This window comes from Aulonocara stuartgranti, assembly GCF_965226115.1.
Source record: "Aulonocara stuartgranti genome assembly, chromosome: 15".
Taxonomy (NCBI): Eukaryota; Metazoa; Chordata; class Actinopteri; order Cichliformes; family Cichlidae; genus Aulonocara; species Aulonocara stuartgranti.
Window position 1 is genome coordinate 29828560 of NC_138951.1, and position 24877 is coordinate 29853436.

Sequence of the window (24877 nt, forward strand, 5' to 3'; positions counted from 1 at the left end):
ATTTTCCTCTTGCTCCTCCTTGTCCTTGTCATCCTCTTCATCCTACTTCTTCACCTCCACGTCCTCTTCCTCGGCCTCCTCTTCTTCTCACTCTTTCTGCTCCCTCCATTGTACTCCGCACACACAGCTTACCTGTATTATAGTGCTTAGGCAGATTGCAAAGTGAACGAATTATCTAAAAAAGTTTTCACATGTGAAAGTGTGCCAGACAGTTGGCAAATTAGTGTTAATGATAGCCATACATGTGTATACTTTTGCTAGGAGTGTGTTGGAAATTTGGTAATTGAGTGTTGTGCAGTGAATTGTGCCTACAGTTTTGCAAAGTGTGTGTTACAAAATTGCAAACTGAGTGCAAAGCAGTTTTTGTGCTTTTAGTTTTGCAAACTCAGTGAGTGGTTTTGCTATAAGTCTGAATAGTTTTAGAGATTGTGCTACAGGAATCACAGTTAGGGTTTAAGCATTCAGAAAAAACTGTATTACAGATGCCACTGTGAAGCGGCTTAGATGTGGGTGGACTCTCTGCCCAGCTTCCCTCATAGTCAGGCCGTGGTTGATGACATGGTCCACCAAAGTTGCTCTTATATCATCAGAAATATGGGTCCGTGCATGGCCTCTTTGACCCCCTCCTCCTCTTCCTCTTGCTCTCCCTCCATCCATGCTTGCAAAGTTCTTGAAATGGCTAAACTGAGGGCTTTTTGTGGTTGGCTAATTGGTGTTCAGTTTTGCAAGTAAGTGCCTTCAGGTGTATATTTGAGTGGTTGCAATTACCCGATGTGTTTTGTATTTTGGATACATGTGTTTTCCAAATGGCACCCTGAAATTTCATTTTTGAACGAAGTGTCTTATGTATGAAATAGAGTGTAGTATGCAGGACCATGTGTGTTGCATAATTGCAACCAGAGTGCAAAGCAGCACTTTTGTTTAAGGTATGGGTACATGTGTTTGGGGTATGGTAACAAAAGCTTCAAGTTGTGTTACTTTAGTCTAAGCATGGGTTTATAGTGTTCAAGCAATGAGCAAAAACTGTAAAATCTATCAGTTGAGCCCTTGGATCCAGGATTTGCTGAATTACATTATTTTCTGCTTCCACGATTACAACCATATTCTTCAAATTTGTCCCCTTGTTTCATGATGGTCCATCAGCCATCAGTGAATAACGGAAACATTTAATTATCCCAAACTGATGATCAGCATGCCAGTAGCAGAGTAGCAATTACAGTTTTTTCTGAATGCTTAAACCCTAACTGTGATTCCTGTAGCACAATCTCGAAAACTATTCAGACTTATAGCAAAACCACTCACTGAGTTTGCAAAACTAAAAGCACAAAAACTGCTTTGCACTCAGTTTGCAATTTTGTAACACACACTTTGCAAAACTGTAGGCACAATTCACTGCACAACACTCAATTACCAAATTTCCAACACACTCCTAGCAAAAGTATACACATGTATGGCTATCATTAACACTAACTTGCCAACTGTCTGGCACACTTTCACATGTGAAAACTTTTCTAGATAATTAGTTCACTTTGCAATCAGCCTAAGCACTATAATACAGGTAAGCTGTGTGTGCGGAGTACAATGGAGGGAGCAGAAAGAGTGAGAAGTAGAGGAGGCCGAGGAAGAGGACGTGGAGGTGAAGAAGTAGGATGAAGAGGACGACAAGGACAAGGAGGAGCAAGAGGAAGACGAGGAGGGGGGAGAGGAAGATGAGGAGGGGGGAGAGGAAGGGTAGGAAGAGTAAGAAATAGAATTGCTGATGACATCAGAGCTACAATAGTGGACCATGTAATCAACCGTGGAATGATCCTGAGGGTAGCTGGCCAACGGGTCCAGCCTAACTCGAGCCGCTACACTGTAGCAAGTACCATAAGGACATCTTGAAATGAGAATCGGTTAGTACAGTCACTTCGCACAAAGACTTGTAGCACTGCCATATGCCAATGAGAAACACACCAATACCATTGATGTAAAAATACTGAAATTGTTACTTTACAGAATTGCTAGATGACCAGATGCTGGGGCAGAGGAAGCATGTTCACTGCAGACCAAGTAACCCATATAGTCATTATGGCGATTGCAAATAATCCTATACTTGGAAATGAACACTTGTGTTTGTTTTGATGTGTTTGAATAAACACCAGTACTTGAAGTTTGGATCCCTCTATGCTTATGGATCTATGACAGAAGTATGAGCTCAAACTGACATAGCCTACCTTGTGCACAGAGAAAGCAAAAGCCAGATGTGTTTTGTATTCATACCATCAGTGTGCAGTTGGCGCATTGTGTGCTTAGTAGATGTTGGCTTGTGTGTACTGTTTGATACGGAAACACCATTTTTACGAAGGTGTGAAGAGTTAATCTAGCTGTGTTTGCTTTTGCAAGAGAACTACAATGTTTTGATTATTGGGTGACAGGTTTTCTTATTTGTGTGAAGAGTTTTGCAAAATTAGCCAATAGTTACAATAAATGTGCTTAAGCAATCAGAAAAAACTGTAAGTGGAGAAATACTAGATAGACTCTATAGAAATGTATTTCTATACCTTTGTTTCAGGGGTTGTCTAGTGTGCTCAAAGTGCCTTAGTTCCATCGTTTCTCATTGAGATGAATCCAGGTGTGGCATAACTTCAATGAAAAAACATTTTAAGCATGGCACTAACAGCAGACACTAAAGTAGACTTTGGCTAGGATTTACTCAAATTGCAAAACAAAAGGAAAAAAAAAGAAAAGAAAATTGTCCAGTGTAAACTCTTCTGCAAAAACCTTAACACTTTTGATTCTACAGTTTTTGATTGATAATATAATTAAAAAATCACCTGAATTAAAAAGCTTGGCCAGTCTATGACATGGGAAATTGTCCATATCTACAGTGGGGATTAAAATATGAATGAAAAATAAAGGCGGAGTGTTGGAAAAATTGTTGGTTAAACATATTACATTAGGACAATTTTTTAATAGATCCTAATCTGAAAAAAGCTTTGACCTGATCAACTTGCCTACTTAGATAGAATGGTCAGAGCTGCAATCATCTTTCTATTATTGTCACAGATTTTATTGCTAATGTATTATCTTAGTTAATAATAACTTTTTCAGACTCCATTCTCTACATCACACATGTTGTACAAGCTGTTCACGAAGATGAAGCTCCTCTGTTACAGTGATAAATCGCTAAAGCTCTTTCACTTGCTAATGCTAGCTGTGTTTCCACACAAAGGGCATAACGTAACTGACCTCAGAGCAATGAAAGCTGAGCCAGCAGAAGCTTGTCTTGCAGACTGATCTCCCATCAATTAACCGTGAAAGATCAGAAGTTTATCCACAATGTACAAGTGCAATCACCAGAAAATGCTCCTGGACTCAGATTGTCCAGAATTGAGACAGCTGCAGTTTCCTATGAACACAAAACAAGTGCAGCTTTCAGCGCAATAGCCAACTGTGGCTACAAGATGGCAGTAATGTAAAGGATAGATGCAAACAGGCGAGACGTTTTATGACAACACTGTCCAAGATGAGGGAGCGATTGATTTGCTTTGGTACCTTTTATTAATATCTATTTTTAGATTTGTCAAGCCTTTCTTGTCCTGACAGAACACCACTAGCTAGTGCTGTTCCCACAAATGGACAGAAATTATCCAGCCTTCTCTGAAACAAACGTCCTGATTAGAACTGGATTACAAAGTACTCTCACAAACAGGTCTACACCTATTGTAGCCCATGTTACATATGCTGATCAGAAGTTCCTCTTTCTGCTATATTAATGGGTGTCTTAAAGCTTACTACTGTACATTTACATTAAGAGACTCCTTTACCAGCAAGTCAGACTCCACACAAAGTCACACTTGTCATTGAGTGGGGGGTATAGAACCCAATTTGGAATTGTTCCAGTGTGTCTATGGACATAAGCTTAAGTAAAAGGTGTTCTAAATTACCACAGATGTCATCTGCTCCACAGACATAGTGTTACTATTCTTCACACTGTCCATCAATCAGTTAATTAATCTTCTCCAATTCAGGAATACTAGGTGGGGGAGGGGGAAGTGGAGCCTACGCTACTACGCTATATGTGGAGATGTGGAGAACATGTGAATATCACACAGAAAAGCCCCAGTCAGATGCGGATTCAAACCCAGGACCTTCTTGAAATAAGGCAACTGCACTAACCACCACACCACCATGCACATGAACTCTATGCTATGGGTTTGCTGTTACAGAAGTAGACATCATATGCTAAGAGTCATAATCAACAGCCTCCTATTAGTATATATATTCTTTTGTTAATAAACAGCCTTTTGTGTGACTGTGTTTTATATGGAGAGAATAGCAACGATCACATCCACGATCACAACTCTACTCAGGTTCCTGTTACTAGATCTCAAAGATTCATGTTTGTTTGAATAAAAAAAAAAAACCACTTCATATTAATTTTCCCATTTTTGTAGTCTAAGTGCCAGTTGGTGCTGGTAAACTATATAATCCTTTTCTGGTTTGTGTACATTTTGTGGGGGGCAGGATATATTGAAAAATAACTAATGTCACTAAGATCTCTGGACAAGTACTAAGGGAAGGTTTGCAGTATATGCTGACTCATGAGTGCCCATATGCACTTGAAGACTTGAGAGTAGGACAGGCCCCATACATTTGGCAGGAATGAACCTCAGATTCTGTGAGTTTGCAGATTGGGATTGCGCCACTGAAGAGCAGGTGCATTCATTGAAATTTGCTGTGACGAGTTCTAATACTGCGCCAAAAAAAAATAATGCCATGGCACCTGCGTCTCATGATTATACACATGGTTTCCTTTGGCACAGATGTCTTGATGCACCAGCATCTACAATATTAAGTCCTTGAGAGATAACTGTCGCCCTAAGATCTGAGATGGCAGGAACTAGCGCAGGTTATTGGCTGGTTGGAAGGTTGGTGGTTTAATTCCTGGCTGTTGCTCCAGGATGCATGCCAAAGCATCCTTTGGCAAGATACTAAACCATCGATTGTAACTGTGTGTGAATGTTAAATATAAAGCACTTAGGCATAGAAAAAAGTGTTTTTGTGAATGAGGCATGTTGTTTAAAGAGTGCTTCAGTGGAGTAGAAAAGCCCTACACAGGAACCAATTAATTTACCAAGACAACCTGCCATTTGGTCTTGTTGGACCTTTGCTCCCTTTAGCATGTCTATACCAATTCTAAGAAAAGGATGAATCAAGGTCATTTCTGAGAACTGCAGTCCATGTTAGTGTCCATCCAAATATAAAGATATATCAAGAAATATCTTTATGCACTTCTCAAATGTCCATTTAAATTGTGGAGGATTTTGGCAATATGAACGTGAATAACTGGACAACTTACAAAGACATACTTTAAAAAAAAACATCAGGGAGGTCTGTGCTGAATGATCCATTTACACCACCATGCCTGGCCTGCACAAACCACTCAGCGTGAAGCACTGCACAAGTTGGGTTTTCCCCATTCATGAAGCTAACACTGACTCATTTCTCCAAGTGCTGCTGGTCATTCAGCCACCTGCGGGAGCATTTCACAACTATCATGTTGCCTCCCCGGTTCCCAAAAATAACCACGGGTCACCCCTCTCCTCCCTCCCGCCACATCCATCCTTCCTCTTCAACCCCGCCACATGGTTACAGTTAAGTACATAAATCAGGCGCCACCGCTGGTGTGAGAGCTGTAGAGGCAGACAGAAGGCATACACACACATACTCACACACACATGCACATCCCACTGCCGCGGCTCGTCGCTGCTACTGCAGCCGGTGCAGAGCAGGAGACTCGCAGCATTCTCTCCATCACACGCAGGCGGAATGGCTTGAGATCAGACATCGTGGACTCGTCTCGTTCGGCTCACGCACTATGATTTTGTGACTGTCTGAGTATGCGTGCGTGTATGTGCGTGCGCGCGCGCGCGTTAGCCCGCCTTGCCGCGAATTGCTGCAGTGCTGTTTTCCAGGTGTGCGAGTGCGTGTGTGTGAGAGTGTGTAAGCGTGTGTGCATGTAAGAGTGTGTGCATGGTGTTGTAGCCTGGTGTAATTCTCTTACGAATTGTACTAAGCCGGGGAACGGAGTCTGATGTCACATGTGCTTCATCGGAGGACACGGGGCATCTGCAAGCTGGATTTTGTGGAGGATGCTGCGGCAAGTGATACACAGAGGGCTCAAGGCTTCGTTCTACTGGCTGGGCTTATTCGTTAGCAGACATCCCGTTTTCTTCCTCACCGTCCCTGCGGTGCTCACCATCATTTTCGGATCTACAGTGCTGAGCCGATTCAAGCCGGAGACGGACCTGGAGGTACTGGTCGCCCCGACTCACAGCCTCGCCAAGATCGAGCGGAGTCTCGCTAACAGCTTGTTTCAAATCGACCAGTCAAAGCACAAGCTGTACTCGGATTTGCACACCCCGGGCAGATATGGCAGGCTGATCCTGCTCGCCAAGTCCGGGGGGAACATCCTGGAGCTGGCCGATCAGGTCCTGCAGGTCCACAAGCAGGTGTTGGATCTGCGCGTCAATTACAAGGGATTCAATTTCACGTTCGCGCACCTCTGCGTCTTGAGCCACAGGGACAAGCGCTGCCTACTGGATGATATCATCACCATCTTCGAAGACATCAGGCAGGCTGTGCTTTCCAACAGCACTTTCCACAAGGTGCCCATTAGTTATCCGAACACAACATTAAAGGTGAGGGTTTTTTTTTCTCTCTTTCTCCCTCTCAGCCAGGCCCTTCACGTGCGCATACACGCTCCCCAAACCCATCTCCATCAGAGCAGCAGCCCCAGCAGTCAGCATGTGAAGCTCTGAGGCTGGCCCTCGGAGCTTGCTATAATTTCTGAATGAACAGAAAACACTTGTATACCAGACTGTAATTTGGGGCTGCACAGTGCCTCATATATCAGCCAGCGAAGGGGAAGCCTCTCCATAACACACACACAGCCGGCTTTTCAGTTTTCACCCTCCCTTTTTGGTGCAGGTGAATTGATTGGCTGCATGCCGCTTGCCCTGATCTGCTCCTCCACCTTCACTCACTCACATCACAAACGCACACACACACACACACACACACACACACACACACACACACACACACACACACACAGGGATATCCTGACTATATGACTTTTTTTTTTGATGCAGTGTCTCCCTCCTGGCTGCACAATCATTGGCCACAGTAGCTATGGCCTTACAGGTATCCCATCTTGGTTGCCTGTAGCTTCACCTGTACTGGATCTGCAGCTGTATTTATTACAGGCCACCCACCACAACATAAAAAAAGAATTCTAGATGCAACATGTAGACATTAAGGTATATTGGAGCTCAGAAGGCTCACATATATATGAGCTGTAAATCTGCTGCACTCTTGCATGATTTTCAATAAGGAATATTCATTTCCATTTGTTGTTGATAGAGATTAGCACACTTTGCAGTATTGTCACTCCACAAGGCAGGCAGTGGAGTGCATTGTGGGTTCAAAGTATAGACTGGATATAAAAAATGGACAGATCACTCTGACATCATCTATTAGTTAGCAAATGACTTGTTGTAAACATTCAAGCTGAGCGTTTTGGTTGTCAACATTAGTGACATCTTAGTGTTTTGAAACTGGTAATGTCAAGTCAGCATTAGTATTATGGCCACAACCATGCTAATCAGCTAATGCTAGCTTTGTTAGCAAGCCATATCAATAAACATAACTACCGCGATGCACAGACATAGAAAATGCTAATTAACACTAAATAATAGACTAATTCTGAAATTTCACTCATTAAAACTGCAAACTTTGGCTTTGAGTATTTGTCAGGTATTTCCAATAAAAATCTCTATAACAGCACAAACATGGTGGAGAGGTCTATCTCCCTAAATATTGGACTTCGAATAGATGTGCATATTGGGTCTGTTGGTCCATGATCAATTCTGGACATCTATATGGCGTCCAAACTAGGTTCACAATTTGGACGTCCAACCATGGCCTATCTTGGACGTGAATAAGACGTTCAGCATTTGAACTTTACAACTGGGCAATTCTTTTGGAGGTCATGGGGATGTCTATGGCAGGTGCAAGAAATTTACATTGTTAGTAAATGTTATATTTTTTTATTTACAAATATCAGTATTGTGTTATCAACATGATATGCATGAATACAAATTATTTATAAACAAACACAATCTATTAATCTATTATGTGTTAGTCTATTGATTTATTCAGTACCTTTTTTTGTTATTTTACATATTCCTGTTTTTTTAACTGGTTTATCTGCTTCAATTAAACAATTTAATTGTTTGTAACCAGGTTAAATCTGTCATATCTGTGATTCCTGAGATTAGGGACAAAACAGGTTTTAATTTTCTAAAATATAATTTTTGATTTTTCAAAAACATATTTACATATAATTGTTACACAAAGTTTTGGCTGTCTCACCATGTTTTGGTACAATCTCCCAGGTGTAACATTTTTTAATAATTTATGTTTTTGCTGGAGAAGTGCAAGGTTTTTGTCAACACCGTCAGACACAAAGAAATGCAAAAATATATATTTTAAATTAAGTTGTTTCAGCTATTTTGACTATTAGCAGCTTCTCTGTTCTATTGTTTATGCACATATGTTTTCAAAGTAATTATACCACATTTAAAAGTAAGATTGTTTTGGCTTTTTATTATTAGAGTTACAGTCATACATATTTTCAGAAGCTTGTATTTAATCTGTATAAGAAACAATCATATTAAGCAACATGCAAATTACACATTTATTGAGAAAATTACATATTTTTATTGGAAGATCATGAGGGAGGAAACTATATGGTTCTCCAAAAGAGAAAAATAAACAAAAACTCCATATTATGGAGTTGACAAGGTGCTGACGGTGGTGACACAAATCTGACGGTGGTGACACACTAGTAGAAAACAAGATATTATTTCTTTCAAAATGACAATTAAACCTTAACAACCTTTGTAATATCACAAGACACATCATAACAATTCTGTTTTTGCACATGTCAAGTTCTACATCTTAATAGTTCACCAGCTACCTACTACTCCTTGATTCCTAAAGTTCTCTGTGGTTGTGTGTTTAGACCTTGCTGGACTTTCTCTCCTTTAGACTCTCTGTGCTTGTTTCCAAAACCTTCTCTTCTGACTTTTTTCTCTTCCTTTCAGATCACTGGTGTTCTTTATTTTTCCCTCTTTCACTCTATTTCTCCATCTTTCCCTTTCCTTTATGAAAAACTCTTTCTTCAACTCAGGCTGGCTGTTATTTTTTTCTCTCTTTCTTTTTTGATCATCCCTGTTCCTTCTCTTTCGTTCCTCTGCTGACAGGTTCCCCTTTGCTATTCTAGCCTGAAATGTACCATTTTTTTAATTACTATAATTCTTCTGAACCTTGTGCTTTTTCACAGATTAAGGATGAATATTCACAACACAATTATGCATTAAGCAATAGAAATGCTATCCAGCCATTAAGTTTGATGTCATTAGCCATTTCCAGGTCCAAACTCTGCTGCAGATCCCAAAGCAAAGGAACTCTGCGGCATCACTGAGAGTCACAAACTGTCTAAATTCTTTCATCTTTAATAAAATGATCAGTGTGGCTGCACTAGCAGGTGTAACATCCAGGCATCCATGAAAACAGAATATATGAAATTTAAAGTTAAAGTTAGATTGCTTGTTTCCACCTGAACATGATATACCAGCTCTGCTACCACTTCCAACATAAATGGAGACAGAAAACTAAACAGCAGTGACTATTGTCAGGTTACTGAAGTTGGGCTAGCTGGTATATAGTGATGTGCTACGTGATCGCTAGCGACACAGCTGTGTTAGCATAACATAAACACAGTGAAGCTGGAGGATGAATGCTAACTTTTTTCCACTTGATAAAAGTTAACGTGAGGGTTTCCGATGGTTAGGCTGACAGTGATCACTGGCTGTTTTTAGGGGCTTGTTCAGATGTAATAGAACAAGATAAAAAGCATTAAAACATTTTAACAGCACAACAGGCTTAACAAACACAGAGTAGTTTGGGCCTGGAAGCAGGATTCATACATCATCACTTAAAGAATAGCTCTCGGGGGACAGCTAGCTCAGTAGATGCCACATGATCGAAAGGTTGGGCGTTCAAATCCAACAAACAGAGGCTATCCTGGATTGGTAGCTGCCCACTGCATCACTGAGTGAATGGGTTAAATGCAGAGGACTAAGCATTTTCCTACAGGATTAATAATGTATACATACACAATGAGATTCAAGATAAGGCAAATTTGATAATATTTGACACATCCGTGAAGCAGAAATATCAGTAAAATACACAAGAAGTAATATGACTGAAATATTAGTAAAAAATAACTTAATATAAATGGTGAATAGCACACTTTTGTGACATTTGTCAACATCATTAGAAAAAGGGTCAACACCGTCAGACAAAAATCCTGATGGTGTTGACATCTGATGGTGTTGACAAAATACCCTACTTTCTCTAAAGATTAGATCAGCAGACATCTCCAAGATGTCTGCTGATCTCTGTACAGAAAACATGCCCTCCACCCTCTGGAAACATTAGACTGCAGATACTATAGAAGCAGTATAAAAATGATGTCTAAGTTGTTTGATATTAATAAGACATCCACAATGGCCACGTTTGGATTATAGGTAGCCTGTAACACAGAGGTCAGACAGACGGCAACATAACATTCATAAACAATTCCTTCAGTGGACCAAAATTGTACATCCAAAAACAATTTATAAAAGATGTCACTCCAAGTCACTTTGCGCAGTGGGCATAGACTGCTTTGACTACCTAACTTGAAGTGCTACGAGTATATACCAGAGTCTATGAGGATTGACTTCCTGTTGGAGCCAGCCAAGTAGCTAGTAGAAGAACTAGAGTTTCGTGTTTCGTGTCAGCTCCAAAGTTTGTTGCTTACAGTAGGTAAAGCATATGCTGCTTTACTGTCCTGCTGGACACTAATGTTATCCATAATTTACAAAATGTACTTACTATTGTGTTCAGCGTGGCTTGAAAAAGTGACTAGGCCTGAAATCTAACCAGAAGAGTATTTACAGAGGTAGGACAGCAAAGAAGTTGAGGATCAGTTTCCCATAGAACCACAGGTCTTTGTCAACTACCGTTAACCAGTGATGGGAATAACGGCGTTACAAGTAACGGCTTTACTAACGGCAAGTAATCTAACTAATTACTCTTTCTATCATTACAACGCCGTTACCATTACTAACAAGAAAATGTAGTGCGGTTGCGTTAATATTTTTCAACAAACAGACGGTTGAAGCTGTGTTCAGCTTACCACATCTTATATCAGTTGCACGGAAGTAGCTGTCTACATAAGTAATCTGGGCACTACAGCTTTAAGCAGCTGCGCACGCTCCAGCGGACGGGAATCACTTTCTGGCAGACGATCACTTTTTGGCACACAGAAATAGTCACTCTAATATCCATTTTATACACCACTAGTTAATTTCATTGTGATGTACAGGCCACTTTACACTTTCTCTATCTGCAGCACATGTACAGTGGGCTCAGACTGAACACAAATTCAGAGTATCACATGCTTGGATTCCAGGATGGTGGGTTGTAACTTCCTCCAAGAGCTGCCACAGCAGAGCCATCCGAGCAGCATCAGTGTCTGAGCACAGTGATGAGGCCATCCATCGCGCTGTTACAGACTGTTTGGCTCCTAATATTCAGTTAGATAGACAGACAGTGTATTCTTCTTTTGGATGTCAAGTTGTAGCCCAGCGTGGTTTTAGAATTTGTGTTTTCTCTTCATTGAGCCGTTTTATTCAGCGTCATGTCATTTCCCAAAAAGAATGATAAAGCACTCTTTTAGAAGGTGGAAAACCATGTACCTGCCGATGTGGTACTTTAAAAAAGACATCATTTTGGCATTGAAGATCATCATAATTTGATCTCATTGCTTTGCTGTATTAGAATTTGTGTTGTAGATTGACATAGGCAAGTGCTAAATATCACATAAAGCAACACGTCATATTAGCAATATGTCACCATAAACCTCATGCAGACACTGATTCCTGCTAACTATTGTTTTGTCATATACAAATAAAGTAGTTGGAATTTCATTCACCAAAAACTGAAACACTGACAGGCTGTTACAACAAATAATAATACATGAAGCAATTCTTCAGATAACTGCATCCAAAATGATTCAAAAGGCACCAACAAGAGGCACACAGTCAAAAAGTCAAGGTTCACTTCAATTAGCAGGGGTGACACATAAGCAAACAGCTGCAGCCAGATGTTTCAGAACCCACCACAGATTCAAAGTAACCATGTTTCTAATAATCCATAATTCTTCAAGTCTTAATACGATTAATACAAGTTGTTTTAAGTCTAAAAAAATGGAAGAGAAAAACAAGCTATAACAAATTTTAGTATCAGGCTGTTTGTTTTCTGCTTTAAAGTTTTCCAATCCCCATGAACTTAAAATTTGGCAGTCTATGGGGGTTGACTGCCTTTTTCAGTTAGACTCAAGAGGACACTTTAGGAACTGCACTGGCTTCAGTTTTTAGCCCTGGAGGCTGATTTTTGGATGTTCAATCCCTCTACCCCATGTTTTTCCCTTTGCTGGCCTTCATCTTTTTCCTATTATAGTTCCTACAGCCACAAGAATCTGCTGTTGCACAAAAGTAAATAGAAAAAAAAAGATCTTTTGAGGCTGTTTTCTGAATGACAGCTACTGCTCTACATAAATGATCAATGTAATGCTAAAAGAAAATAAATGGTAGTACTGAAGAGCCACTAAATTAGAATGAGTCATTTCACTGTCATTTGCCACTTCAGAGTGAGGTAGTTTATTACATTCTTTATTACATACATTTTTTTTCAGTGCCATTTCCTACCTTGCCATCGTGCTGTGCCACTTAATATAAACATGTGAACGTGTTAACGTGGGGTACAGCTTCAGTAAAACAGTAATTTAATGTTTTTGTACATTCCTATAGCTGCAAGTTTATACCTTATATGGACAAAAGTACTGGGGCACCTACACATTACACCTCAAGGAGATCCTCAGCCATTAAAGTCCCATGCTGTGAAGCTTCTGGCACACAGTTTTTGTGCTGCTGTTAATGACAGAAGAGGTTTGGAACTGTTAATAACTGAACTGAGCTCTGGCAACTTTTATACACTACCAATCTCAGCACTCTGCCACCCTACTGTTTGGTGTGTTGGAGTGTTGTGCTGTGATGGAGATACCACACTTCCTGGGGAGCTGAACAAGTTCTACACACGGTTTGATGCACTGAACAACACGCAGGTGAAGAAAGCCATGCCCCCCACCACTGACCAGACCATCTCTCTGCCTGCAGCCGACGTGAGGAGAATTTTCACCAAGGTCAACCCACGGAAAGCTGCTGGACCAGACAACATCCCAGGTCGTGTGCTGCGAGACTATGCTGATCAGCTGGCTGATGTCTTCACAGACATCTTCAAGTCTTCACTGAGCCAGATGATCGTCCCAGCGTGCTTCAAGTTCACCACCATCATCATGGTGCCAAAGAAATCCTCAGTACCCCAAAAACTGTTTGACAAACTCAGCAAGTTGGGACTCAGCACCTCTGTTTGAAACTGGATACTAGATTTCCTGTCAGAGAGGCCTCGGTCCGTCCGAATCTGCGACAACATCACCAGCACCATCAGGCTTAGCACAGGAGCTCCTCAGGGCTGTGTTCTCAGCCCACTTTTATTCACCCTCCTGACACACGACTGCACCACACTACACAGCTCTAACCACATCATCAAGTTCGCTGAAAACACAACTGTGGTTGGACTCATCAGCAGCAACGACAAGTCACCATACAGAGATGAGATTCAACAGCTGGCGTCCAGGTGCTGCAAGAACAACGTGTCACTGAATGTGGAGAAAAACCAAGGAGATGATCGTTGACTCGGTCCACCCACACTCAGCATGCGCGGTTCCATGGTAGAGACCATTAACAGCATCAAGTTCCTGAGAGTTCACATCTCAGACGACCTCACCTGGACCACCAACACCTCCACCATCATCAAAAAGGCCCAGCAGCGCCTCCACTTCCTGAGACGCCTGAAACGGGCTAACCTCTCTCCTCCCATTCTCACCACATTCTACAGGGGCACCATAGAGAGCGTTCTGACCAGCTGCATCTCCGTGTGGTTCGGCAACTGCAATTTTGGCGATCTCAGCAAACTACAACGAATTGTTAAAGTAGCTGCCAAGATCATCGGAAATCTCTCCGTTTGCTAAAGGACATCTACCACAACCGCTGATATAATAATAAGGCCTCTGGCATCATGCTTGACCCCTCACACCCCTCACATGGACTCTTTTCTCTCCTTCCATCCAGCAGACGCTATCGCAGCATTGGGGCCCGATCCTCCAGACTGTGGAATATGTTTTTCCCACAAGCCATCAGACTCCTGAACTCACTACCAGACCTCCCCCCCACCACACACACCCACACAAACTGTTAACCAACTCTTTTGCACTTTACATACCACTGCCTCTGTAAGACATGCTGCTCTATGGACAATTTTGTTTTACTCCATTTTATAAGCTGCTACACTGGTCACTTTAAACCACTCCAAACTGTAAATTGTAAATTCTAATTGTAACTTCTCTTGATCCCCTAAGACTTAAGTGTATATTTATTTTCCTCTCTTTTTATATCTATTTATTAGCTTTTTTTTAAACTGATGTAACCGGAGACTTGTCGCCTCATCTCTCTGTATGCTGCAATGGATATAGCAGAGATGACATTAAAGTTTAGTTTGACTTTGACTTTGACTTTGGTGGAATTACCGTGGCTCCTAAACATTTCTACTTTGCCTTAACATCACTTACAACCACTGAATGTGGAATATCTTGGAGGGAAGAAATTTTACGAACTGAGATGGGTTGCAAAGCAGTTTGCAGAACAACAACTACACAACAACTTTGAGCAAGTTAAAACAGCTCAAATAGATAGTGTGCTCTATATGGCCAATTGGATCTGCAGAATGTTGGCTTACTCTACTATGTGGGCTGGGCACTGAGATAAGATAATCTGCTGGGATTGTGGTTGAACTTGACTTCATGCCCTCCTGAACTGTGCTGAATTTTTTCACTTTGTGCTAACACTAGAAAGTACACAGCATTTGAAAGATTTCAGCTTTCTTCAGTATCATAAAATACTTTCTTTAGAGAGCGTCTTCAACTATTTGACTTTTGATAGGAACAACAAAACAAAACCAAATTCAGTGTCAATTATCAAATTTTCTCATCTTGAAAATTCACCATACCATCGTCCAGCCTTGTCTTCAGTCTTGTTTTTAGGTGAAAAGAATATGTAAATTACATACAAGTTTCCAAGTTTTCTTATAATTTCTTATAATATAATGAATTTAATGTAATATATTTTCAGTCTTACTCCCATCACTCTCTCGAACTAAAATATCGAACTACAATATTACCGTCTTGAAGGTTTATGTGACCTCCAGCTCTCCCTGCACTGTGTCAGTCACTCTGCACTCTCCGTGTTCCTGAATCCTCCCCCTTGCTGTTTGCCAGTGTGACGAGCTGTCTGGGCTAATTAATTTTTCGGACTTCTAATGCCTTATCCTACTCTTTGATGTTACAACCAGGGTTATTTCTGTACATACTTGTATACAGAAATAACCTATGAAAAAAACTTTTTGCCAAGTTTTATTCCCAGGAGAAAAAGCTTAAAATAGATGTTGCTATTTTAATCTGTCTGCTATATTTGAATTTTCTAAATAAAAACACAAAATATTATGAAAAAAATGTAGAAATGTAGCCACTGAAACAACAGGAGAAATGTTCATGATACTTAAGTTGTCTATAATAATGTCAGTAGAATTACACTCTCAGTACTTATTCTAATATTTAAAAAAATGATTTTCCCATGTAGTTAAACATAAACTGCTTGATTAGAAACTTGTACTAATTTAAAATGTTAAAATTCTATTTTGTTGACAGGACAGATTAAGATGTTGGGAAGGCTAGAAGGAACTAGGGATGGGAATTGAGAACGGGTTTTTGGAGAGAACCGAATCCTGGTAGTTCAGTTTGAATTGTTAATCTGCTTCAGAACAGCCGCACTAGATGCCATCTTTCATGTTTGCTGTGCTTGTGGGCATCATTCTTCTTTTTTAGCCTAAACTAGAACACCTGTCAGCATATTGTAGCCTTGGCATATATGCTTCCTATGTGCCTGTGGTAAAGAAAAAAAAAGTTTGACAAGTATTGTAAGTATTAGTTCCAGTGACATCCCTTGAAATACATACTTTTCTATTTAACCCCTAACCTTAAGCAATACACCATTACCCAAATACTTGGGTGTACCTAAAACTAAATTTTGTCCAAGGTCATACAGATATTAACTGCTGCTCTCCAGCTCATTAGTAATTATAGGTTAACACTTGTTTATTGGATAAGAAGCATGGAGCAGTAATGACAGTAACAGATTTCACAACTCTTAGAGAAATTATCTTTTGCTCAAGGGTTTACATGGTTAATGTTTTTGAATTATGCACACAATAAAATCACTGCCTCAATAAATCAGTATTTTGTACTTGAAAAATGACCTTGGTATTTAATTATAAAACTGTCAATTCCCATACAATATTTCCCCAAATTCATTATCAAAATAAATAAATAATAGATAAGAAATAATAATAATGGCCTTTTCAATAATGGGCCATTATTGAAAAGGCCCATTATCTTTAATGGGCCTTTTCAATAATGCAATCTGTTGTTATAACAGCTTATGTATAAAATGAAGAATACATTTTATAAAATGAATATTAGCTTGTAATGTTTGAGCAAATACTGACTTCTTCCTAGCAGCACGGCGGTTAGCACTGTTGCCGCACAGCAAGAAGGTCCTGAGTTCAATTCCACCATCAGGCCGGGGTCTTTCTGTGTGGAGTTTGCATGTTCTCCGGCTTCCTCCCACTGTCCAAAGACATGCAACTTGTGGGGATAGGTTAATTGGATAACTAGGTGTGAATGGTTGTCTGTCCCTGTGTGTTGGCCCTGCGACAGACTGGCGACCTGTCCAGGGTGTACCCCGCCTCTCGCCCTATGACAGCTGGGATAGGCTCCAGCGCCCCCCGCGACCCTGAAAAGGATAAGCGGAAGTGAATGAATGAATGGATGGACCTTTTTAAAATTATGTGAAAAATAACTAACTTATGAAATCCTTATGATTTTTCATTATATCATAGGAACATGTAAAAAATAGTATAAATAAAGGTTCAAGGTTCAAGGTTCTTTATTTGTCACATGCATAGTTATACAAGTATAACACACAGTGAAATGTAGCCTGACACGCTCCTCGACATGTGCAAAAATTGGGGGGGGGGGGGGGGGGGGGGTGTAGAGGAAGAACACTATATATATATATACATACATATAGTATATACACTGGGTGAATGTGCAGTAGTAGCAGCAAGCAGGTGAATTCTGTACATTAATATGAATAGACATCTGACTATTTTACAGGATAGACAATATAAACATATTTAAAATTAAAGGAATTGAAATGTACATTGTGCCTTGGTTTAGAGTGTCTGGAAGAGAGTCCTGTCTCAGTCAATTATAGATGATGTGAGAGGGCGGGTGTGTGTGTTTAGGGCACGGATGGCTTGGGGATAGAGGCTCCTCTTGAGTCTCTCTGTCCTTGCCCGGAAGATGCGGAACCTTCTACCAGATTGCAGAAGTTGGAACAGTTTGTTGCCTGGATGGGACGGGTCCTTCAGTATCTGCGCTGCTCTAGTCCGGCATCTCCTGGTGTAGGTGTCCTGAAGCGGGGGGAGAGCAATCCTGAACCTTGAACCTTGAACCTTGAACCTTGAATGTATAAACCACTGCATTACATATACATATATCAGTATAGGGTTGCCTAGAAAACTGATACTAAGCTATTAATTAAGATTAAAATAATAATAATGGATTGCATTTATATAGCACTTTTCGGGGCCCTCAAAGCGCTTTACAATTCTACTATTCATTCACTCTCACATTCACACACTGGTGGAGGCAAGCTACAGTAGTAGCCACAGCTGCCCTGGGACAGACTGACAGAAGCGAGGCTGCCATATTGCGCCATCGGCCCCTCTGGCCATCACCAGTAGGCGGTAGGTCAAGTGTCTTGCTCAAGGACACAACGACTAAGACTGTCCGAGCCAGGGCTCGAACTGGCAACCTTCCGGTTACGAGACGAACACCCAACTCTTGAGCCATGAATAAATAATATTGATTTAGGCACTCATTTCAAAGAATATAATAATAGACAGGTCTGTTTTTGCCTCCTTGAGCTTATACACAACTTAACACAGCACTACTGTGGACAGACGGAAACACAGCTCCTCCTCTCACTGAAGTAGTTAATGTTCATAATGATTATTATGATGACGGTATCATATGAAGGTCAGTAGAGCTCCCATTTAAACCACAGTTATTATAATTTTTTTATTTTCTAATTAGCTTTTAATTTGTCTTGACATTCTGTTTTTATGTCACTTTAGTTTCCACAGTAGATTTTTTTTATTTCAGATTATTATTTTTTATCATTTGAAAATGTTTAGTTTTAATTTAGTTTAAGTTTTTTTCAGTGTACGTTTTATTCATTTCTTTTTTAGTGACAGGCAAGATTTATGAAAATTAGTGCATGTGTTACAATAAAAACACAACTTTTTGGAAACAGTGGACTCGCAGTCTTATAAGCATTCAGACTCAAAAAAGTCTATCAGTGACTCACTAATAGAGAAGTTGTAATGTTTATTTATTTTTACATAGCTAACAGATACCAAAACTAGGGATACTTCCTCTACATTTGTATTTCATTTTGGTTAGTTTTAGAAGTGGACAAAATTGTTTCAGTTAGTTTCAAAAATATTGTAGAAGTATAGTTTTTATTTTAATTTGACTTAACCTCTAGTTCTAGTTTTGTTTTAGAAACTATACTAACCTAAGTTTGAGCAACATTTAAGTAATAAAAATATAATTAATGTTAACCTTTCAGCTTAGACATTTACCATTTAACTGTTAGTTTTCGTGATAGCCACATTACATTGGGTGACATTAACGTAGGAGCTAGCACATTACAGGCTGGGGATATAATATTAAGCTCAGTATTGTATAGTGATGAAATCTGAAAAGTCTTGTACATAATTATAAGCAGTCTGCTTTCCCTGATAGCCTTTTACCATATCTGCAAACATTCCTGTTTTGCTGTTTTCTACCAGAAAACTCTTGTAATTTATATGACTGTTAAATTTTATTATGAATAACTGTAGCATCCCTGAGTTTTAAGTGTTCATTTGCACCAATGGGAACCCCATTGGTGGTTGTGGGGGTTGAGCTGAATGGGGTTAAAAGTGTTTCAGCAGTCAACTTCTGTACAGAAATGAAGACTTTTGCCATCTTAGCTGTTCTTAGCTAAGAACAGCCATCTTAGCTGTTCTTAGCTAAAATGGCAAAAGTTTCTTTAACTCTTATTGCAAAGACACAGTAAAGAGCAAGAGTTAAAGAAACCCCAAACTAGCAAGATGAGCTTTTCAACAGACAAAAGCAAACCATGACAAGAAATATACCGTAGGACCTCCAAAACACAGGTTTAGGATCCAGGAATATGGTTTGGTTTGTTTATGGAACTACACGTCAGGTTGATTCAGTCTGCAACAACTTGAATGGCGTGGAAGGTTGTGGTGTAGGGTTAAGAAGGTTTTCTGGTTACATCGTAAGTTAGAATTCAGAGTTCCCACAGAAGTCTAAATCCAGTCGTATGTTTCACCTCAGAAGGTCACTATGAGTGAAAACATGTTTGGGTCAGGTTTTACTTTCTACTCCTCAGTAATTTTGACTTGGACATCTTTTTGCACGTCCAATCACTTTAATTTCAATAATGACTACTGTTAGGTTTATATTGTTGGATTGTGATGTATGTTTAGAAATATATACTCATATATGCTTATATGAGTATATATAATCGATTGCATATTGATAGGCTGTCTGATCCTTAGTAGTGTGCCTTCCAGAGGGTTCTGGCATGCACACACACCCTAAGGTCATGAGAGAGGTCGTACCTTCTCTTACTGATTTATGGTATAGGAGGACACCTACTCTGTATCTGTTTAATTATAAGAGCCCTTTGTTTAGGTGGACCGCTAGACTCCTGGCACCAGCTCTGGGGAGTCGTTCACAGGGTCACATCTTGACACACACACAAAAACACACACGCATACCTACACATACACACAGATGGTACTCTTTGTTCACGTGTATGCCTATGTAAGATGTCATATGTTAATGAACCTATGCATATTCATGTAACCACAACAAAGAGCAGTGCTACGGGGGAGCTAACTGAGAGTGACTGGGGTTCGAGCGTCAGGAGCAGCGCTCGTCACAGTTCTCTCCCTCGTGCACGAGATCACACAAAGAGCTCTGCCTGGTGTCCAGTGCTTTTTGCCATTGTAGTAGAATTGTCTCTAATTGTTCCAGCGAGGGGTTTGTGCTAAACAAACCTATCAACTACCTGTCTTAGGTGTAGGATTTGGTTTAGGTTACTATCTTAAAATCCACCCGGTCAGTGCCAAACCAGCTACAATTAGGTTTGCCAACAAATATTCTGCATTTTATTCTGCAATCAAATATTTAAAACATTCGCTCGATCACAAAATTTGTGAGTGGGGTGTGGGGGTTATACCCTTGGCAGAACATAATGCAAAGCTGGATTTTCACAACAAACGTTGTTAGAGACTGTGCTGCTGGGGAGCTAACAGAGTACTAGCCACCTTTACTTTTAATACCAGAATAGGTGTGTGGTGTAGGACAAGGTGTAGCTCTCACTGCACCAGTAAGAGGGAAAAGCGAGAGAGTGGTGAGTGATTACTATATCACCTAACACATAAGCTGTGAGAGACATAAGCTATAAGCTGATGTAAGCAGAACAACTGAAGGTAGATGGTTTTCAGAAATCTCATCTGTCTGAGTCTTTTAGAATACAAGTCTTTAGTTCTATTAACTCCTTTAGGCTGTATTTATCATTTATGTAAAACTATCCCAACGTAACAGGTGGCTAATAACAAACCTGGGCTAGCATAATGGTTGTAGCATATGTTTGAAAATTCAAACCTTCCTGATTCTTACTGTAGGTCTTCTTACCCATTTTTTTTTACCTTTTGCTTATTTAATAATGTGTTGGTTTGAACCTAATGTGGACTTATTGAACATAGTGAAAAATTAGGTATTTTAAAGAAAACTCAAATACTAGTAGGGGTTGGACCAGGAAAGCTCTTTCTCCACCTCTTCCACCATCACCACCTCCATCTCACCTCAGACAGCAGTGAGGTGTCACCTCCCTCTTTCACACATCACTCAGCACATTTATCACACACAGTTCCTTTTTTGTCTCTCTGTGCTCACCTGGCCTCACTCTCATACGCAAGTATATTTTGTCTTATAAGGACTGCCACAAAAAAGAATAGAGAACAAAGCTGATAATTCTGCAGGCACAGAAATTGTTGCCCCGATTATGTCTCATTACTCACTTTCTTTAAAGCTTCAAAGGCACGCATGTTTAAGACTGCACACACTCTGAGCATGTATTGGCTCAGTGCAGATATTTATACACAAGTGTGCTGTGACTGTTGAGATTCATTTGAAATGCTTTAGTGAAACCAAGAAGTGAGTGTGATAGAGTAATTTGAGCTTTGCGAAATTACACAAGTGAAATTGGAGCAAAAGCTTTTTGAGCTCCCTCAGCAATGTAATGTGATTACATTACATAAACATGTTCGTACACTGTCACGAAATGACAAATCTGAAGCACCGAGTTGGGATTGTTTTCGAAGAATGATAAAGCTCAAAAATAACATGCAGATCTCGCTCTTATAAATGGATCGATTTGAAGCAGACAGTAATAAAAGTCTCAGACTCTGACAGAAAACCTGACTTTTGAGTTATGGATGAGCTCAATCATGTGACTTCAAAATGCAGTGTCCACCACCAGTTTATTCTGCTGTTCACATAATCCCAGAGTGGAATAACTCCTTTCTCCTCACACTGAAGTAAATTGTTTACTGAAAATGAAGCAAACAATTGCAGGGATTTATTTATCTAGAAGCCTCAGATTTTTATCAAGCTCCCTGCTGTGAAACAGTACATTGCGACTATTTGATTGTGCTGGATTATTGTGTTTGTGACAAGATAAAGCACATCTACAATAAGCTGCAAATTAAAACTGAAACTGTTCTGGTTGCGGAAACCAGGCAGGAGTTTCACAGTTTCACTGGTGCGTGTCTTGATTTAGTGATTAAATAGACCAATACAATATTTGCGCTGCAGCTTTAAATAATTGTATAATTACTTTTGAGGCATAAGCTTATAGCTATAATGTGTGCATTATTAGTTTAATGACTTTACCATACAGTCACAATAAATACACATATTTGGACACATTACCTAAAAATCTAAACCAGGCAAGGGAAATAAATGATGAACAACAAAAACTATACTATTTTTTTATGTCTTTCATATATACTTTCAATGCAGGATCCTCATATAAAAAAGAAAGCCCACCCTCTTTTATGTATCAGGGTAAAATGAGAAATTATCTGGTTCTAAAACAATTTAAAGAGAACATCAGCTGAAGAATAACATGAAATATTTTACTATGTAATTGTTGTGCTGTTTTTCAAAAACTAAACCAAAATCCAGAAACAGGGTGGGCAGTATAGTCTCAAAATTGGAGGAAGATATTTCAAGAAAATCTGCAATAACAATATTTCTGATGATATAGAGAAAAAAATTGTGAACATTTCATGGACTCGAGTTTATAGCCTTTATAAGTGCAAGTAAATGAAGACTATTTTCGATCCATCTTTCCCAAACATCTACTGTCACTGAGGACAGATTTCCTCATTTGAATTTGAATTTCCATTGAAATAAGGTCCCATTGTAGTGCAATATTAGTCGCAATATTAGTTTTAAATAAAAAATGTAGATGGATAACATGAGTGTGTGTAAAACTTTGGTTTAATTATAACTAAAGTAAATACTGTATCTAGTAACTCTGAGCCGACAATATTATGACAGAATACAACTGAAAAATATTTTCTATTTTCTGCTTTTCCACCATTTAACTGCATTATTATTGTCCATCCAGCATTTTTTCTTCGTGTCATCTAGAGTGTCAGTAGCACGTGTAACCAGTGAGGCTGCTAGTTTTTTGTCTTTCACAGCCTGGTTCTATGCAGCAGTATGTTTTTGCCTCAAGTAATGAAACATGTTAGCTAAGTTGTGCTGCCGTGCTCTGTTTAAAGAAAGGACCTTTCAGACCCTTCCAAACAGACTCTACTTGTTCAGTCTTTTTCTAACTGTTCTTTAATCTCCTAGGACCTGGCGTCCACATATGTGGATATCACATTTTGGGTTGTCTAGACCAAAATAGTCAATTTTGCTCTACAAGCCCATATGGAAAAGAAATAGTAAAAACTTATAAAAGACTTGCATAAGATGTGGCCTACTTCATATAGTGAATCATACAAGGCTTTTATGATTTACTCATGAAAGTGGCCAATTTCTCATTACTTTCATATATTGTTTTAGTAAGTATCCAAAACATACAAGTTTCATTTATATAATTTTTCAAGGGATCTTATATCTGTTTTCACTTTTGTATGCTTTTCATACAGGTTTCACACAAGACAGATACAAACTTTATAAGTTTTATATATATCTTTTCCATATGGGAGGACCTGATATCCATTTACGAGGATGTTATACTGCCACTGTTCTGTCAAAATTTACAGTGAATGTCCTCTTATGTGGATCTCGTTTTTTCTCAAAAATAAAATCAGGTAAAAAAAATAAAATCACGCAATTCTTTGTTTTTACATTCATCAGGTCCCAATCAGCCCAAATAGCAAAGAGAAATTAAAAATGCATGCCATGAAAGAGTTTGGGTCTTAGGAGGTTAACAGTGAAGTTTAACATCTGAAAAGTAACTTTTGATTCATTTCCTTTATTCTATTTATTTTTGTGCTTTTTCTTTGATCATTGCACAATCTTACCTTGGGGTGAAAATGCCAGAACACCCTCTTCTGGGAAGATTAATAGCTGTGTTAAATGTTTTCCACTTATGAATAATTAAATAATTAAAATAATTAATCTTAATGTTCTATTAATGAATTTTGTTGTCATTGCCTTTTTTTTCAGAATTGCTTTTAATTTCGTTTTTAGTTTGCTTGACATCATCACTGGTGTGATAACTTTGACCTACCTCAGGATGCCTTCAGCAGCCATTCCTGAAAAGAAAAAAAGTTATAATGTACCAGTGGCATTATAACTTTTTTTTGATGTAGTCTGTGGCGCAGTAATGGCTAATATAACAGGAACAGGTTTAAGGTAATTGTGGAAACCCCATTACCCAGTGACACATCTTTTTATTTCTCATTTGGAACAGTTAAATTTTTCTCAACGAGTCACCTTTTACCTGGGTGAAGCCAAGAGATTGATGCATATTTTTCATGCTTCTGTTTGCATCAGACCCTTATAGCATGTAGCATTATTTGGTCATCCCTTGCCTTTGCTGGGCTGCACTGCTGTATCATTTGGCACCTTATACATCAGTAGTTCTGCCAATACTTTCAACTTAATAATGAATGGTTGTGTAACAACAACCAACAGGCTTCTATTATAATCTGACTTCTGTGTGATAGACTAATGCTTACTCACTTTTATTGTTCCAGCAGGCTTATTGAATTCCTCCTGTGCAATTCTTCTTGGACTTATCTCCATGCTCTTGTCACTGTGACGTCTTGTTTGTGCTGTACAATCTGATTAATGAAAAAATTAGTACAGAGC

The 24877-nt window shown here is 39.4% G+C and overlaps 1 protein-coding gene across 1 annotated transcript in view; it reads left to right on the forward strand.

The window, feature by feature from the left end:
* The first annotated feature begins 5654 nt into the window (after nt 1-5654).
* Nucleotides 5655-24877, forward strand: part of ptchd4 (patched domain containing 4) — a 72994-nt gene continuing 53771 nt past the window's right edge. Inside the window, exon 1 of the mRNA XM_082505292.1 lies at nt 5655-6686. Coding sequence (XP_082361418.1) covers nt 6087-6686 — 600 coding nt within the window. The 5' untranslated portion in view covers nt 5655-6086. The remainder of the gene's footprint in view (nt 6687-24877) is intronic.